The sequence below is a fragment of the Bombina bombina genome, chromosome 1 (assembly GCF_027579735.1).
Source record: "Bombina bombina isolate aBomBom1 chromosome 1, aBomBom1.pri, whole genome shotgun sequence".
Lineage (NCBI taxonomy): Eukaryota > Metazoa > Chordata > Amphibia > Anura > Bombinatoridae > Bombina > Bombina bombina.
The window spans coordinates 1,007,216,954-1,007,236,163 of record NC_069499.1 but is presented as its reverse complement, the minus strand read 5'-3'; the positions used below and the strand labels follow the sequence as shown (position 1 = coordinate 1,007,236,163).

Below are 19,210 nucleotides of genomic sequence, written 5' to 3'. Positions count from 1 at the left end.
TATGGAGATTGAACGCTTGATTCTTGGTCAAAGAGGTTTCTCTGACTCCGTGATTAATACTATGTTACAGGCTCGTAAATCTGTATCTCGAGAGATATATTTGAGTCTGGAAGACTTATATTTCTTGGTGTCTTTCTCATCATTTTTCTTGGCATTCTTTTAGAATACCGAGAATTTTACAGTTTCTTCAGGATGGTTTAGATAAGGGTTTGTCCGCAAGTTCTTTGAAAGGACAAATCTCCGCTCTTTCTGTTCTTTTTCACAGAAAGATTGCTATTCTTCCTGATATTCATTGTTTTGTACAAGCTTTGGTTCGTATAAAACCTGTCATTAAGTCAATTTCTCCTCCTTGGAGTTTGAATTTGGTTCTGGGAGCTCTTCAAGCTCCTCCGTTTGAACCTATGCATTCATTGGACATTAAATTACTTTCTTGGAAAGTTTTGTTCCTTTTGGCCATCTCTTCTGCTAGAAGAGTTTCTGAATTATCTGCTCTTTCTTGTGAGTCTCCTTTTCTGATTTTTCATCAGGATAAGGCGGTGTTGCGAACTTCTTTTGAATTTTTACCTAAAGTTGTGAATTCCAACAACATTAGTAGAGAAATTGTGGTTCCTTCATTATGTCCTAATCCTAAGAATTCTAAGGAGAAATCGTTGCATTCTTTGGATGTTGTTAGAGCTTTGAAATATTATGTTGAAGCTACGAAATCTTTCCGTAAGACTTCTAGTCTATTTGTTATCTTTTCCGGTTCTAGGAAAGGCCAGAAAGCTTCTGCCATTTCTTTGGCATCTTGGTTGAAATCTTTAATTCATCTTGCCTATGTTGAGTCGGGTAAAATTCCGCCTCAGAGAATTACAGCTCATTCTACTAGGTCAGTATCTACTTCCTGGGCGTTTAGGAATGAAGCTTCGGTTGACCAGATCTGCAAAGCAGCAACTTGGTCCTCTTTGCATACTTTTACTAAATTCTACCATTTTGATGTATTTTCTTCTTCTGAAGCAGTTTTTGGTAGAAAAGTTCTTCAGGCAGCGGTTTCAGTTTGAATCTTCTGCTTATGTTTTTTGTTAAACTTTATTTTGGGTGTGGATTATTTTCAGCAGGAATTGGCTGTCTTTATTTTATCCCTCCCTCTCTAGTGACTCTTGTGTGGAAAGATCCACATCTTGGGTAGTCATTATCCCATACGTCACTAGCTCATGGACTCTTGTTAATTACATGAAAGAAAACATAATTTATGTAAGAACTTACCTGATAAATTCATTTCTTTCATATTAACAAGAGTCCATGAGGCCCACCCTTTTTTGTGGTGGTTATGATTTTTTTGTATAAAGCACAATTATTCCAATTCCTTATTTTATATGCTTTGCACTTTTTTTCTTATCACCCCACTTCTTGGCTATTCGTTAAACTGATTTGTGGGTGTGGTGAGGGGTGTATTTATAGGCATTTTAAGGTTTGGGAAACTTTGCCCCTCCTGGTAGGAATGTATATCCCATACGTCACTAGCTCATGGACTCTTGTTAATATGAAAGAAATGAATTTATCAGGTAAGTTCTTACATAAATTATGTTTTTTCCTTTTTTTTTTCCATTTTTCAGATATAGCATGCAACTTTCTAATTTACTCCTATTTTTCTTTGTTCTCTTGGTATGCTTTGTTGAATGAGCAGCAATATTCTACTGGTTGACTGAACACATGGGTGAGCCATTGACTGTGTGAGATGAATAGAACAATGATTTAGCTAATGCTACTCATTTTAAGCAGCAGTAGTTGCTGGTTTATAACAATTATGTATTATAAACAGTTGTGTATTGTATTTTTTTTTTTTCTCCAGGTGCAGTGGTCCAGCTGCAATATCTTCTCCACACAAGACCATGCAGCAGCAGCTATCGCTAAAACAGGGGTCCCTGGTAAGTTGGTTTTGGGTGTTATCCTCCCACTCACTCTGTATTCCTTCTTTAATCTGCAGCTTTCTGTGCATTATGCAGAGACAGAAGGTAAAAGTTGCACTGATCGTTTCTTCTTAGAGATGCTAATGCCCATAGGGTGCATAATTGTGCCACTACAGACGCTTTGTCTGTCTGACCTCTATATGAGTTGGTTAGATGGCACTTGCACAGTGCATACTTGGTTTCTCTAGGATGCATTGTCAGTGACTATCCATATGGGATGTGTGAATATTTAAATATAAGAGCTGAGAATACATTCATAGGATATGCCCTATATCAATGTTTTGAAGTGGATTGTGTGTGTCATGGTAGATGGCAGACTGGCAGAGCTCTTTTCCTGACTTATTCAGTCTGTAGTACAAATTGCAAATGAAACAAGCAGCTGTTTAACAGTTAAATGTTTTTTTTTTTTTTTTTTTTTTTTTTTTTTTTTTTTTTTAATGCAAAATGTATACCTACTACCTTGCCTCCCTCTCTCCCCTCTTCAATCCATCCTAAATGCCTCTGCTAGACTAATCCACCTCTCCCGACACTCTATCTGCTGCACCTCTCTGCGAGTCCCTTCAGCTACCCATCCACAGCAGTATTAAATTCAAAATTCTCATCCTGACCTACAAAGCCCTTACCAATGCAGCCCCCCCCCCCCCCCCCCCCCACCTGTCCTCACTCATCAACAAATATACTCCAGCCCGCCCCCTAAGATCCAATAATGACCTCCTTGCATCTTCTACCATCACCACCTCTCATGCTAGGCTACAGTACTTCTCTTGTTCGGCATCAACCATCTGGAACGCACTTCCTAGAGCTGTCAGACTCTCCCCTAACCTTTCCTCTAAACGCTCCCTAAAGACCTTTCTGTTCATGGAAGCCTATAACCAAATCAGTAACAAATCAATTCCACTTGCCTAATAACTGCCCTCATCTAACACCACACTAACATCATTCTCACTTTTGCAGTCCCCACCTCCTGTTTCTCACCCTCCTACCCATCTAGATTGTAAGTTCCCATGGGAACAGGGCTCCCAATTCCTCCTGTATATGTTTGTTAAACTTTGTCTATTCTTTTTTTTTTTTTTTTTTTTTTTTTTTTTTTTTTATTCTATTGTACTTTTATCTTTGTACCCATGGACAGCGCTGCAGAATCTGGTGGCGCTTTATAAATAAATATGTAAATGTGTAAGAATGATACTACTCTTACTGTGTTGGTGGCCACTAATAACCTGATTCTGCCTGCAGTGTATGCCTGGAAGGGAGAAACAGATGAGGAGTATATCTGGTGTATCGAGCAGACACTGTACTTTCCAGATGGGAAACCATTAAATTTAATCCTGGATGATGGAGGGGACCTCACCAACCTTGTTCACACAAAGCACCCCGACCTGCTGAAGGGTAAGGACAGTCAGTGGTAGGGTAGCAATAATTAACTCATAGGTTACAATGCATTTATATAAACCTAAATACATACATTAGTGGGCACTGTCTGTTTTCTTTCATAAGGTGACGAGAGTCTACGATCCATTACACCTGGGATTTAACTCCTGGCCACTAGGAGAAGATAAAGATTCCTGACACTTCTAATAGCACCTAATTGCTCTCACTTCACTGGTATAAAAATGATTCACTATATAACAACCACTGTTACAAATTGACATACTTATATTTGTATTTCTAGAAGTAAAGATGAATAGCACATGTCCACATAAAATATCTATCAGGTGTCTTTAAAAGTGAAGCAGGTAGCCTATGGACATCAAGGGGGTTTGTCAGTATGTTCATGTAGACTAATTGCTTCCTCAAAATTGTGTGCTATACCCTGAGTGACTGTATTGTCTTTATTGTAATTTAAATATTTTAATACATTATTTGAAGCACCTGATTCTGCTACGTGCAGTGGGTTGGTTATATCGCTCCTATATCTCAGAGCTGGATAATAGCTCTGGAAGATGTGCATATTACATTGCTTCCCTTGTCTTCTCTTTTCCATAAGGAAACCTCTTTGTGCTATTCACATCTTCACTTCTAGAAATACAAATTAAAGTATCTCAATTTTGTAACACTTTTCTCTTGTAAGGTGTATCCAGTCCACGGGTTCATCCATTACTTGTGGGATATTCTCCTTCCCAACAGGAAGTTGCAAGAGGACACCCACAGCAGAGCTGTCTATATAGTTCCTCCCCTAACTGCCACCCCCAGTCATTCTCTTGCAACTCTCGGCAAGAAAGGAAGTATAAAGAGATATATGGTGACTTAGTGTAGTTTTACCTTCAATCAAGAGTTATTTTTAAACGGTACCGGCATTGTACTTTTTTTCTCTCAGGCAGAAATTAGAAGAATTCTGCCTGGAGATTTGATGATCTTAGTGGTTTGTAACTAAGGTCCATTGCTGTTCTCACACATAACTGATGAATATGGGAAAACTTCAGTTGGGGGAACGGCCTGCAGATTACCTGCTTTGAGGTATGTTCAGTATTTTTATTTCTAGAGAGAGGAATAAGTTCTAGAAAATGCTGACAGAGCCTTGTGTATTTGAGGTAAGCCTGATGCAGTGATTTAACAGCGACTGGGATCATGCTTACATAACAGGGTAATACTCCTGTTAATATTCATATTGCTTAGTGACAAAACGTTTACATGATTTCATAAATAGGACGTTTTTTTCTCTGAGGGAGAAGTCTTTATTTGAGGCCTAGTTTCCACATGGCTAGTCAGATACTCCCAGGAGTATTTTCTTAAGGCCCCTCTGACATCCAGTACATGGTGGGAGGGGCCTATTTTAGCACTCTAACTGTGCAGTTTTAATACAGACTGAGACATCCAGCTTCCCTAGAAGAGTCCTCTGGCATCTGAGAACCATTTCAAAGGGGTTATTTCTGCACAAAATCGTATTTAAGGGCAGGTAGGAGCCTCAGCAGAGCTGTGGCATGGTGCTCAATTGATTTTTTTTTTTTTTTTAACTTTTTTCAATCTGGTTTGGGGCCTAAGGGGTTAATCATCCATTTGCAAGTGGGTGCAATGTTGCTTTAGTCCCTTACACATACTGTAAAAATTTCAAAGATTTTACTGTATTTTTTCACTGTTTTGCAGTTTAAGTGCTAGTTTTTTTTTCTCTTAAAGGCACAGTAACGTTTTTGTTTAATTGCTGTTTCCCCTTAAAGTTTTTTCCAAGCTTGCTTGTCTCATTACTAGTCTTTTAAACATGTCTGACATAGAGGAAACTCCTTGTTCAATATGTTTGGAAGCCATTGTGGAACCTCCTCTTAGAATGTGTACCAAATGTACTGAAATTTCTATAAAGACCATATTATGGCGCTTAAAGATTTATCTCCAGGGGATTCTCTGACTAAAAAGAGGGAGATTATGCCATCTAACTCTCCCCATGTGTCAGAACCTATAACTCCCGCTCAAGTGACTCCAAGTACATCTAGCACTTCTAATTCTTTTACCTTACAGGACATGGCGGCAGTTATGAATGCTACTCTCAGAGGTATTCTCCAAACTGCCAGGGCTACAAGGAAAGTGAGACAGCTCTGGGGCTAGAATTAATACAGAGCTTTCTGACGCTTTATTGCCTGTGTCCGATATACCCTCACAATGCTCAGAAGCCGAGGCAGGTGATCTATCTGTGGGTGACATTTCAGACTCAGGGAAGGCGTTACTTCAGTCTGATTCTGAGATGACAGCGTTTAAATTTAAGCTTGAACACCTCCGCTTATTGCTTAGGGAGGTTTTAGCGACTCTGGATGACTGTGACCCCATTGTGGTTCTAGAGAAATTGTGTAAAATGGACAAATACTCTGCAGTACCTGTTTACACCGATGTTTTTCCAGTCCCTAAGAGGTTTTTGGAAATTATTACTAAGGAATGGGATAGACCAGGTGTGCCGTTCTCTTCCCCCTCCTGCTTTTAAAAAGATGTTTCCCACAGATGCCACCATACGGGACTCGTGGCAGACGGTTCCTAAGGTGGAGGGAGCAGTCTCCACCCTAGCTAAGCGTACAACTATTCCAGTCGAGGACAGTTGTGCTTTCCTAGATCCTATGGATAAAAAAATTGGAGGGTCTCCTTAAGAAATTTTTTATAAATCAAGGTTTTATTCTCCAGCCTCTTGCATGCATTGCCCCAGTTACTGCTGCAGCGGCTTTTTGGTTTGAGTCTCTTGAGGAAGCTCTGCAGGTGGAGACCCCGTTAGACGATATTCTAGACAGGATTAAAGCTCATAAGTTAGCCAACTCCTTTATTTCTGACGCCATTTTTCATTTAGCCAAGCTAGCTGCTAAGAATTCAGGTTTTGGCGCGTAGGGCGCTGTGGCATAAGTCCTGGTCAGCTGACGTTACTTCAAAGTCTAAGCTTCTTAACATCCCCTTCAAGGGACAGACCCTATTCGGGCCCGGTCTGAAGGAGATCATTTCTGATATTACTGGAGGAGAAGGTCACGCCCTTCCTCAGGATAGGTCCAATAAGTTAAGGACCAAACAGAATAATTTTTGTTCCTTTCGAACTTCAAGAGTGGCGCAGCTTCAGTTTCCTCTTATGTAAAACGAGAGGGAAATTTCGCCCAGTCCAAACCAGTCTGGAGACCTAAGCAGGCTTGGAACAAGGGGAAGCAGGCCAAGAAACCTGCGGCTGCCTCTAAGACAGCATGAAGGAGTAGCCCCCGATCCGGGACCGGATCTAGTGGGGGGCAGACTCTCTCTCAATCTCAATCTCTTCGCACAAGCTTGGGCAAGAGACATCCAGGATCCCTGGGCATTAGAGATTGTTTCCCAGGGATATCTTCTGGACTTCAAAGCTTCATCTCCAAAGGGGAGATTTCATCTCTCACAATTATCTGTAAACCAGATAAAGAGAGGCATTCTTACGTTGTGTTCAAGACCTGCTGGTTATGGGAGTGATCCACCCAGTTCCAAGGGAGGAGCAGGGGCAGGGCTTCTATTCAAATCTGTTTATAGTTCCCAAAAAAGAGGGAAATTTCAGACCAATCTTGGATCTCAATATCCTAAACAAATTTCTCAGGGTCCCATCCTTCAAGATGGAGACTATCCGAACCATCCTCCCTATGATCCAGGAGGGTCAATATATGACTACCGTGGACTTAAAGGATGCTTATCTCCACATTCCGATTCACAGAGATCATCATCAGTTCCTCAGGTTCGCCTTCTTAGACAGGCATTACCAGTTTGTGGTTTTTCCCTTGGGGTTAGCCATGGCACCAAGAATCTTTACGAAGGTTCTAGGGTCCCTACTGGCAGTTCTAAGGCCACGGGGCATAGTGGTGGCTCCTTACCTAGATGACATTCTGATACAGGCGTCGACTTTTCAAATCGCCAAGTCCCATACGGACATTGTTCTGGCTTTTCTGAGGTCTCACAGGTGGAATGTGAATGAAGAAAAGAGTTCTCTCTCTCCCCTCTCACAAGAGTTTCCTTCCTAGAAACACTGATAGATTCAGTAGAAATCAAAATTTTTCTGACAGAGGTCAGGTTATCAAAGCTTCTAACTTCCTGCCGTGCTCTTCATTCCACTTCTCGGCCGTCAGTGGCTCAGTGTATGGAAGTAATCGGCCTAATGGTAGCGGCAATGGACATAGTTCCGTTTGCCCGCCTACATCTCAGACCACTGCAACTTTGCATGCTCAATCAGTGGAATGGGGATTGCACAGATTTGTCCCCTCTGCTAAATCTTGATCAAGAGACCAGGGATTCTCTTCTCTGGTGGTTCTCTCGGGTCCATCTGTCCAGGGGAATGAGTTTCCGCAGGCCAGAGTGGACTATAGTCACGACCGATGCCAGCCTACAGATGCCAGTTTATTACACAATCTTGATGTGGTTCGTGCTTTAAAGTTTTATTTACAAGCTACTAAGGATTTTCGTCAAACATCTGCATTGTTTGTCTACTCTGGACAGAGGAGAGGCCAAAAGGCTTCGGCATCTTTCTTTTTGGCTGAGAAGTATAATCCGTTTAGCTTATGAGACTGCTGGCCAGCAGCCTCCTGAAAAAATTACAGCTCATTCCACTAGAGCGCTAGCTTCCACATGGGCTTTTAAAAATGAGGCCTCTGTTGAACAGATTTGGAAGGCGGCGACTTGGTCTTCGCTTAATACTTTTTCTAAATTCTACAAATTTGATACTTTTTCTTCCTCTGAGGCTATTTTTGGTAGAAAGGTCTTGCAGGCAGTGGTGCCTTCCGTTTAAGTTCCTGCCTTGTCCCTCCCTTCATCAGTGTCCTAAAGCTTTGGTATTGGTATCCCACAAGTAATGGATGAACCCATGGACTGGATACACCTTACAAGAGAAAACAAAATTTATGCTTACCTGATAAATTTCTTTCTCTTGTGGTGTATCCAGTCCACGGCCCGCCCTGTCACTTTAAGCCAGGTGTTTTTTTATTTTTAAACTACAGTCACCACTGCACCCTATAGTTTCTCCTTTTTCTTGCTTTTCTTCAGTCGAATGACTGGGGGTGGCAGTTAGGGGAGGAGCTATATAGACAGCTCTGCTGTGGGTGTCCTCTTGCAACTTCCTGTTGGGAAGGAGAATATCCCACAAGTAATGGATGAACCCCGTGGACTGGATACACCACAAGAGACATTTATCAGGTAAGCATAAATTTAGTTTTTTTTTGGTGTTTTCTTTCACCGTTTAGAAACCATATCACTAATCGTGTTATGTAATTTGATTTTTAGAGAACAAAATTCCATGCATCGATATGGCCATACAAGACCCAAGTTCCAATATTTGTGTAGAGAACAAATCTAACTTCTGTGCATTCTGACACATACATCATTTCATAATTATATTTAATTCTTACTTTAAGTATGCTTTCTCTAACGACAATATTACCACCCCAAGGAATAAAATAATAAACAATGAGAATCTTTAACTTATAATTTTCTTTATACCCATACCCCTCATTGCATAAAAATATCCTAAATAAATTTCCCAAAAGTAATGAATGAATTATCAGGTAAGCATATCAAATGTAAATCTTTTTTTTTTTTTTTTTTTTTTTTTTTTTTTTTTTTTTTTTTTAAGGAATTAAAGGGATATCCGAAGAGACAACCACTGGTGTGCACAACTTATACAAAATGAAGGCCAATGGCACCCTCAAAGTGCCAGCTATCAATGTCAACGATTCTGTTACAAAGGTGTGTAATTTTTGTTTTTATTTTTGTGATGTGACTGGAGAATAAAACCATATTTTAATAAAAAAAAATATAAATATGAAAAAAGGTGAAATATCCAGGCATTATGTTTGACAGATTTAATCCTGCCTAACATAGAGAAATCCCTAAAATTGTTAAGGAGCAAATCCAAATGCATGATTGCAGCAATAATGTATTTATGGGATTGCAAACAAGCAAAAGGTTTATTCCATTGATATTAGTAGCATTTTTTTTTTCTCAAAAAGGGATTATTCAACAATGGTGTAGACTGTTACACACTGTTATGCATTGCACCTTCTGTTAATAGATTGTGTTCAGCAAGAAACCGAAGTTTATTTATTGGCATCTGGATTTAACCTTCCTTACAGCTTTCACAGGACTCTATGGACGTCAAATAGTTGTATCTTTATGATTCCAGAGGTTGTACACTTAGGCTCCAAAAAATAAAGCTTAATTTGTCCATTCTTAATTTCTTAGCTTTAAATTTTTATTTTTTTACTTTTTCCTGGTTTTCGCTAATGACATTTCAATATATCTGATATGCCTTTGGATTGTTGCCACAGGAAAACCTGTTTTTACTGATATGTATTGAATTCTAGTATTGTGTAGCAAATTGTCATTTTCTTTAACTTCTATAGACTAGAAAAAAGTAATGCAAAATCAAGTTTTAAATGTGATCTTATTTGACTTAGGTTTTTTTTATTTTTTATTCTGCTTACATTAAATGTAGTGAAGCTAGAGGATCCAAATGAAGTAGAGGTGGCAATTTGTGCCGTTTGACTAGAATCAATTTGGTTACGAAAAGATCCAAAGATCACCACACTAAGATCTTAGTGTGACGATCTTTCACTAGAATCCACCTACAAAAAGAACCAAACAGTACAAGTGTATAATGAATTGTCAGACTGTATTTAGTTAAGAATTAGAAGACCGCTTGATTCCATTTTGATGAATAATTTATTGATATAGAATATATAGGTGCAAAATGGTTTGTAAATAACTCGTACTGTAGTTTCATCATTTTTATGTATCACTGTAGGCAGCTGTTGAGCTTTATTTTCTTCATAATGGAGTCCACAGCTGCATTCATTACTTTTGGGAATTCAGAACCTGGCCACCAGGAGGAGGCAAAGATACCCCAGCCAGAGGCTTAAATACCCCCCACACACTTTCCTCAACCACCCCAGTCATTTTTTTTTGCCTTTCGTCCCAGGAGGTTGGCAGAGAAGTGTCAGAAGTTTTCGATAGTCTTTTATGGAGGGTAGTACTCTTCGGCATGGGACTGTAGTTTAAGTAGTTCTATCAGTCTCAGTGAGAGCATGGGTGAAAGTTAAAGGGACACTGAACCCAAATTTTTTTCTTTTGTGATTCAGAGCATGCAATTTTAAGCAACTTTCTAATTTATTCTTATCAAATTTTCTTCATTCCCTTGGTATCTTTATTTGGAATGTAAGTTTAGATGCTGTCCCATTTTTGGTGAACAACCTGTGTGGTTCTTGCTGATTGGTGGATAAATTAATCCACCAATGAACAAGTACTGTCCAGGGTCCTGAACCAAAACAAATAGCTTTGATACCTTTTTCAAATAAAGATAGCAAGAGAACAAAGAAATTGATAATAGGGGTAATTTAGAAAGATGCTTAAAATTGCCTGTTCTATCTGAATCACAAAAGAAAAAAATTGGGTTCAGTGTCTTAAAATCCGGAGATGCAGGGAGAGTCTTTCTGCGAAACCATCCCAACTCAACAGCTCCACAAGAAATAATCGGCATTGACTAGTTTCGCTGCCTTTTTTTTTTTTTTTTTCTTCCTCTAAAGCCCATGGCAGGAGCGACACTATCTGTCACACTTGAAGGGCCGTGTTCCTCTTCCACGGCGTAGATTCCGGTAAAATCGTTAAATTTTACTTTCATCATGGATGTATTGTAATTTCAACTGTTTATCAGAGATGGGCTACAACCTTTCAGGGTTAACTTTAACATAGGATCTCAGTGAGACTCCTTTTTGGATCTAGGAATAAAGGGTTAATATCTCCTGAGGGGGGGGGGTTTATAATCATGTTTGTGATTCTGTCTGCTGCTGTGTAGTGTTGATTCGACTCATTGCTATTTTGCAACATAACGGGCTATGTCTAGTGACATGGCCTTTAAGGTTGGGCACGTGTTTTTTTTTTTTTTTTTTTTTTTTTTTTTTTTTTTTGCATGGACTGCACGGTTTACCTTGTGACTCCATTTTCATGTTCCTGACTGTGGCGATGGCGAAATTCTGGTCTGGTTCTCTGTAGGTGGTGAGTGCCCCAGCCATTGGGGGGTGTAAGGTGCCGTTTAGATTTTTCTTATTGGTCCATTTTTTTTTACTCGGTGTCCCAGTTATGGAGGATTCTGATTTTAGAGACTTTGTCTTTTGATTCAGGCTCTACTTCTTGCGAATAATATGAATTGGCCTGGATGATACATGCTCATCAGTTATGTTCTGAATGCTGCTTTTAGAGTGCTCTGTTCCTCAGGATCGGGGAAATGGGTGCCCACTGAGCCATTCACCTCTGGGGATTCTATTTCCTACGAGCGGCCTCAGGGGGTCAACCTTCGGGGATGATTTATTTTGTTCACGGAGGTATGTTGCGCCTTTCGTTATAGGATGGCGGGCTTTCGTATTATACTAAGGCACGTTTTTGTCGTTGCTGGAGGATCCCACTGCTAATGGGTCTGGGGATTCTCAGTCTTAATCTTCGACTGGCTTGCATAGACATAAGGGGATGAAGTAATCTTATAGTCTTTATTTGGGTATCCTTTTCCAGTTCTGAGCTTGGAAGTCTCGGAACCCTGTTGGGCTGGTCCTGCGGGTCTGTCTCTTCTTCCTGGGCAATAACCTACGGGTTGCTTTATCTTTTATTTTCTTCTGGTGAGGATTATTTTTATTTGGTCTAAATCTCATGTTGTGCTGAAGTTTCCTTCAGGAACTTTCTTATCTGGAATTGATACTTGCTTAGAGGCATGGGGTATTGGATCAATCTTAATTTGCCTTTCAATCTGGTGGGCCAGTACTCCATTGACATCCACAGCGACATGCTCAGTCGTTTCTAATTTTTCCTGGAACTAGAGTGTTCCTTCCCGTTTGGTGGAGGCTTGAGGTCCTTCATACCACCGTTCTTATGGTTTTGCCTTTCATGGTCTCTTTGGAAGTGTGTCCTTTTTAGGACTTGTTCCTTTAGAGGTTCTCTTCCTTTGGGTTGAGACTTTCTGGACTTCGTCCGTGAGGCTCTGTCTTCCTTTGGGAATTGGTAGTCTCCATATCAGGGGCGATGGGAGGTGTCTTTTTCCAAGCTTTTTGCTTAGGGGATGTTTTTCTGCCTTAGTTCAGGATGCTTTGCATTCTTCTCCCTTTGGGTATGGTCCTCTGGAACATTAATATGAAAGGATTATGGAGACTAGATTACTTTCTCCTCTTTTGGGTGACACTGTTCTTTCTCATTTTCCTGAGTGTTGACACCCGGCTATGGGTATTCTCTATTCCCTTTGGGCTGGTAATTACGAGTGAGTCCTGTACCCGTTCTCAGAGTTTCGAGGTTCTCGTTCCCTGGGGGTGTTTGTTCTAGGATGATTTTGGCTCCAGGGTACTTGTCTTGGATCCTTATTGGATGTCTGGAGACTTATGATCCTTTGGACGACCCAGTTTTTTCAGGGACCCTATATTGCGACATAGGGGCTAGCTCATTGGGTTTGCAAGCAGGAAGGCCAGAGTTCACATCCACCTTCGGGTTATAAACTTTAAGCCCTGACTTGTCCTTCAGACGGCATGTGCTCATTTTTTTTTTTTTCATGGATATTTTTTTTTTTTTTTTTCTCTGTTGGGTCAACAATGGTGTCTGGATAATTTTTCATTCAGTCGGTGTTTTGGTCATACTATGGCTTAATATTTTGTGGACATGTACGCTGTTATCTGTGCCCTTCCCTTTTGAGGGGATAGTTTGTCTTCCTTATGTGCTGAGGTTTCATCTCCCTGGAGGGTCTTTGTCCTACCCTGTGTGTAGGAGGGTGGATCAGGTGGCTTATTTCTGTAAGGGGGCAGCATCTGCTGCTCTGTGGGCTCTGTTCCACCTGTGGAATTTGATCTCTATGTAGACTGTCTAAGAGCTGTGACAGGTCTTTCTACGTTTCTATTACACTTTTCTCTGTTCCAGGTCCTAGGGGGTTTTCCTTGGGAGTGCCTTATTTTGGAGGAGCGGATTGGGTTGGCAACTGAGCTCTTTTAGGGTGGATGAATCCCTTTGAATTCCCTGGGGGCTTGTGGTTGGGGTTTTTCTGTCGCTTGGGCTAGTCTGGTTTTGGAGCAGGATCTGTTGCTCTGCTAAATTTGAGGTTTCTCCTTTCTCCATGTTCAAGATTTGTGGGAAGGACTGGCGGCTCTTAGCCTGCAATGTTTTCCACTGGTTAGTGCATACTTGGCAATCTGATGGATCCTATCTTCAGCTGCTTGCGCTGCAAGTATTTAAGTTTCAGTCATTTTTAGATGACAGCAGTGTGTTTGCTTCAGGTGTGTTTGTCAGACCTATCTGAGCTTGCTGCAGACACTGTTTCTGAATATTTCAGTGTTCTGAGCTACCTTTAAAAAGCAACTGAAGACGAAGGTCCCCAATTGCATAGAGTATGGTTGCACCGTGTTAGGGAAAGATCCTTGGTTTCAGATTCCTGGCCTTATTCTGTGGTTTCTGTATTTCTGGAGTCAGGGCGTTGCCTCCCCTTGTTTCTATGAGACTGGTGGGTCTCTGTTGGTCTAGAGTTCCTTATGCTAGCTGGACAGCTAGCTCGGCATACTAATGCGCTGTAGCAAACCAAGGGTTGCAAGTTGGATCCCCGGCGAGGTCTACTCAGCCTTCCTCCTTTCGTGGTTGATAAGACAAGCAGCGCCTTGAGACCCTTAAAGGGACACTGTACCCAAAAATTCTTTCGTGATTCAGATTGAGCATGAAATTTTAAGCAACTTTCTAATTTACTCCTATTATCAAATTTTTCTTCATTCTCTTGGTATCTTTATTTGAAATGCAAGAATTTAAGTTTAGATGCCGGCCCATTTTTGTGAACAACCTGGGTTGTCCTTGCTGATTGGTGGATAAATTCATCCACCAATAAAGTGCTGTCCAGAGTACTGAAACCAAAAAAAAGCTTAGATGCCTTTTTCAAATAATGATAGCAAGAGAACGAAGAAAAATTGATAATAGGAGTAAATTAGAAAGTTGCTTAAAATTGCATGCTCTTTCTGAATTACAAAAGAGAAAATTTGGGTTCAGTGTCCCTTTAAGGGGGGATTAGCTGCGTTTTTTTTAAAAGTACATTCATGTTTTCTCCAGGTCTTATTTTTTTTGTGGAAGAATACGGTAGCTTGTTCCCTTTCTTTAGTAAGGGGTGTGTTTGGAGACCGACTGCTGGGCGACGGTGTCTCCTGGAGGCTGTTGACTCAGTTGTGTCTAGTTCCTGCGGTCTCTAGCAAGGCTTGTGGACTATCTGCGGTCTGTGTCCTTGGGCCTTTTCCTTTTTTTAAAAATTGTTCTCCGCTTCAGACGAAGCAGGATTTTGTTGGGTAGGCATTTTCAGGCCTGGTGCCCTCAGGTTGGGCCGCCTCTTGTACCCTCCCGTTTTTGCATTGTGTCCTCTATATCGCTTGGGTATTTTCCCAAAAGTAATGATTGCAGCTGTGGACTCTCTCCATTTATTAAGAAAAACATAAATTATGCTTACCTGGTCATATTTCTTCAGATGGAAAGAGTCCACAGCTCCCCACCCGTATTTTCTGTGGGGCGTCTGTTTTTTGTTCTTCTGGCACATTTTCACCCTGATATTTATTCTACTGTTCCTCTGCAGAATGACTGGGGGATGAGGGAAGTGGGAGCGGTGTCTTTGCCTCCTCCTGGTTGCCAGGTTCTGAATTCCCAAAAGTAATGAATGCAGCTGTGGACTCTTTCCATCTGAAGAAAAGGAAATTAGGTAAGCATAATGTGTTTGTTTTTTAAAAAGAAAAAAAAAAAAAAAAAGATAAATACTTAATCCAGGCCATTGTCTTTGGTATGCTGTTAACTTTGTGTTTTTGTTTCTTTTCCTCAATCTACTAGAGTAAGTTTGACAACCTATATGGTTGTCGGGAGTCTCTGATTGATGGTATCAAACGAGCTACAGATGTTATGATTGCAGGAAAGGTAGCAGTTGTTGCAGGATATGGTGATGTTGGGAAGGGTTGTGCTCAAGCACTCAGAGCCTTTGGGGCACGTGTTATTATCACAGAGATTGATCCAATTAATGCACTTCAAGCTGCTATGGAAGGTAAGTTATTGATCAGATCTATTTTAATGGAAAGGAATACTTTGTTGCTATGGCAATATACATGTGGTGGGGTTTTTTTTGGGGGGGTTTCCCCAGCTTTATCATACATTTTAAAGTTGATTAATGTTTTAAGGAAACTTATTTCTTGTTTGTTTGGGTTGGCATAAGCCTATTAATGTATTTTAGCTAGACCTAATGATTTATATTTTCTCTTAGGTTATGAGGTCACCACCATGGATGAAGCCAGTAAAGAAGGGAATATCTTTGTTACTACCACGGGCTGTATGGATATTGTAGAGGGGAGGTAAAAAAAATTTTCCCTCCTATAAACGTGAATCTTAGACTTTACAACATTGTAACAATAGCACTGTTAGCGCTAGACACCATTTGTTCTAACGTTGAACAATCTAGTGAAAAGTCATCTAAATCCATCAAAATATTTATAATATAATTATTTTTTGTTGCTCTCTAAACGATGTACTGTAGATTATTTGATTGGAAGCCTTTATAACCAATGAATTGTACTGCATTACACAAGCATACAACAGTGGAATTTGTGCTAAGCAATAAGTGTGTTTGTATATGTGTAATTTTTTTTATTTTTTTATTAGACACTTCGAACAGATGAAAGATGATTCAATTGTCTGCAATATCGGCCATTTTGATGTTGAACTTGATGTGAAATGGTTAAACGAAAACGCTGTTAAAAAAATTAACATCAAACCACAGGTAACATTTTAAAGGAAGCCTTTAGACCACCTAAAACAGAGTTCTGCAAGTAATTTTAGTGCTGTTGGTAAGCCCATTAGTTTAGATCACTGGTTTTCAAACCTGTCCTCAGGCCTCGCCAATGGCTGGGGGGGTCGGGTTAAATCCATTTTAGACAATCTGAGGAGTTAAAGATGCCACTTCATTTTTGTAAATTTTGTGTTTGCTTCTACTACAGGTGGATCGGTACTTACTGAAGAATGGCAGGCACATTATCCTACTGGCAGAGGGCCGTTTGGTGAATTTAGGGTGTGCAATGGGGCACCCAAGCTTTGTCATGAGCAACTCCTTTACTAATCAGGTGCTTGCTCAGATTGAATTGTGGACCAATACAGAAAAGTATCCTACGGGTGTTTACTTCCTGCCTAAGAAGGTATGAGTGCTTTTTGTATGCAAGTTTAATCTGTAAAAAAGTAAACATTTTGAGCACTGTTTGGAGATTTTTAAAATGTTGTAACATATTCTGCATTTGTTGGTGTGCTATATAGGGTAGTTCCAATAAAGCATTTTTATATTAAACCAATGCCTTTTACAGTGGTAAAATGCATAGTAAGGAAATGAGTCATTTGCTGCTTCGGATAATTAATTTGGCTGAGCAGATTGGAAATAGGCATGCTCCAGTCACATCCACATGAGTGGCACAAGAGCATATTAGCTCTGTGACTTAGACACTGTAATAGTGTCTCCATAAAACAACTATTGGACAGCAGCAACCAATCAAAGATTTTAAGATATGCAAGACATTTGTTTATATTCTAAAATATTTCTGTGAAGAGATTGGATAAATCTGAGATCCTAATTGATAAATTGACTAATTGAAACACATTACTTTACAGCCAGTAGGTTGTTATCCATAATATAAATTGAGAAGATGGCTTGTAGACTGATTTTCTGTCCCTTGACCTTTCGGTGCGAGTCTGATTATCTTGGTAAACATTTGGGGGTTAGGGCTTGCATTTGGGATTCACCCCTTTAGATGCCATAGAGCTATAAGGGTTTATTTTGAGTTTGCCTCCCCCTGATGGCAATGTCAACTGCAACATTTTGACCAGAACAATATTGCTTTTGGGGTGACATACTTGATCAGAGCTGGATCCATGCTGGTTTATTGTGGTAAATTCATATTTAAAGAGACACTAAAGTTAAAATTAAAGTTTCATGATTCAGAGCATGCAACTTTCTAATTTATCATTTTATCAATTTGTCTTTGTTCTTTTAGTATCTTTATTTGAAAAAAGTATTAATAAAATTGTAGGATTCGGCCCATTTTCTGTTCAGAGCCTGGGTTGCACTTGCTTTATTGGTGGCAAGAACTAGCCAGGATGCTGAACCAAAAATGGACACGGCTCCTAAGCTTACATTCTTACTTTTTCAAATAAAGATACAAAAAACAAAGAATTTAATAGAAGTAAATTAGAAAGTTACTTAAAATTGCATGCTCTGTCTGAATCGCGAAAAAAATAAATGGGTTAATATCCCTTTAAGTATTACCCTGGTCACTGTTTTACAGTAAAAGAAAATATTTACCATATTTTAACGCCCTCCTTTTTTTTTTTTTTTTTTTTTTTACTATACCCACAGCTGGATGAGGCCGTGGCAGCTGCCCACCTGGACAAACTGGGCGTCAAGCTTACCAAGCTGTCTGACAAACAGGCCAAGTACCTTGGACTGGAAAAAGAAGGACCCTTCAAACCTGATCACTACAGATACTGAGCTCTTGATTCTGACCCAAAGAAAAATTCATCGGGGAGAATACACCTGACTACTTCGTTGACAATTGTTCTTCTATTACAATCTGGCTTTTAGGTCATTTAAGCTGATCAAAAGCCATTTCCTTTAATCTCCGGGTTGTTCTGTGCCCTTATATCACCCTGTGCCTATTTGTCCCTACATGACAGCTGTGAAAACTACCCTAGAACACAAACTCTATACTGGTTCCAAAAATTGTTTGTGTGTAATGTTTGGTGTTTCTGTGTACCATAGAATGTGTTTCCATGTGTATTTCAAAGGATATTGTGTATAATTCTGACATCTGAATTACTTTTGCTTTTCTATTGAAAGCGCCAATAAACTTCCCTTCTAAAGTTTAACTTTCTTCCAGTTTACTTCTATTCTTGGAAAACGGTCATAAAATTAATATATTTGTTTCTGAAGGCTCTTGGATTGTATTCACTGCTCTTATGGTGTCTTTCTTCTTACTAGGAACATCATTTAAAAGAGCTTTAATTTTCTGCAGCCATATCCTCATTTAAGTTCCCTATGGTATGATGTGCAACTGATGTAAAAATTCAATGGTTCTACATTTTTGTGCAATAAAAACGGTTTAGCTAATAAACCATACTGGTTTACCATGCTGCTTTTGTGGTGTCTGGGTTTTTTGTTTTTTTTATTGGCAAACACAAAACAAATTACTATGCTTTCAATAAATCTGATTTTAGATATAAATTCTTATAAAATTCTTACAAAAAGTTTGAAGGATCCAAATAGAAATTAGAAAGCATTGGTAAGTGACCTAGATTTAAAATGGTAGTCGGGGTCCATAAAAAGTTAGTGTAAACTCCTGTTTCTTCAAGTAACAGGGGTGAAGTAATGAGATGAGCTGGATCTTCAAGCAAACCCATATTCTAATCTAGGTGTAAATACGTAGCGCTTTTTTTTTTTTTTTTAAGAGAAAAAAAAAACTACAAAAACAATACAGGTGGCCCTCGTTTTACAACGGTTCAATTTACACCGTTTCAGAATAACAACCTTTTTTTTTCCAGTCATGTGACTGCTATTGAAAAGCATTGAGAAGCAGTGCATTTATTAAAATAGCCAGTAGGTGGAGCTGTCCGCTTGTGTTGCAGCAAAGCCAAGCAAGCTGAAATTAATCAGTTTAACCAGACCTGAGCTATCGAGCAGATTTCAAAAGGAACAAGATGTTCCTGTCTATAAATCAGTCCAGATTGGAATGCATAGAAAGAACTGTTTGCAGAAAAATGCATGTGAAGTCTGTGTTGTATGATTATTTTATTAGGTT

The 19,210-nt window shown here is 39.6% G+C and overlaps 1 protein-coding gene across 1 annotated transcript in view; it reads left to right on the top strand.

Annotated features, from left to right (window-relative positions):
* AHCY (adenosylhomocysteinase) overlaps positions 1-18,544 on the top strand; it is a 39,171-nt gene extending 20,627 nt beyond the window's left edge. The window contains exons 3-10 of the mRNA XM_053713016.1: positions 1,832-1,907; positions 3,183-3,335; positions 8,980-9,092; positions 15,216-15,423; positions 15,640-15,727; positions 16,035-16,152; positions 16,370-16,564; positions 17,773-18,544. Of these exons, the coding sequence (XP_053568991.1) occupies positions 1,832-1,907; positions 3,183-3,335; positions 8,980-9,092; positions 15,216-15,423; positions 15,640-15,727; positions 16,035-16,152; positions 16,370-16,564; positions 17,773-17,904 (1,083 nt within the window). The 3' untranslated portion in view covers positions 17,905-18,544. The remainder of the gene's footprint in view (positions 1-1,831; positions 1,908-3,182; positions 3,336-8,979; positions 9,093-15,215; positions 15,424-15,639; positions 15,728-16,034; positions 16,153-16,369; positions 16,565-17,772) is intronic.
* Positions 18,545-19,210: the final 666 nt, after the last annotated feature.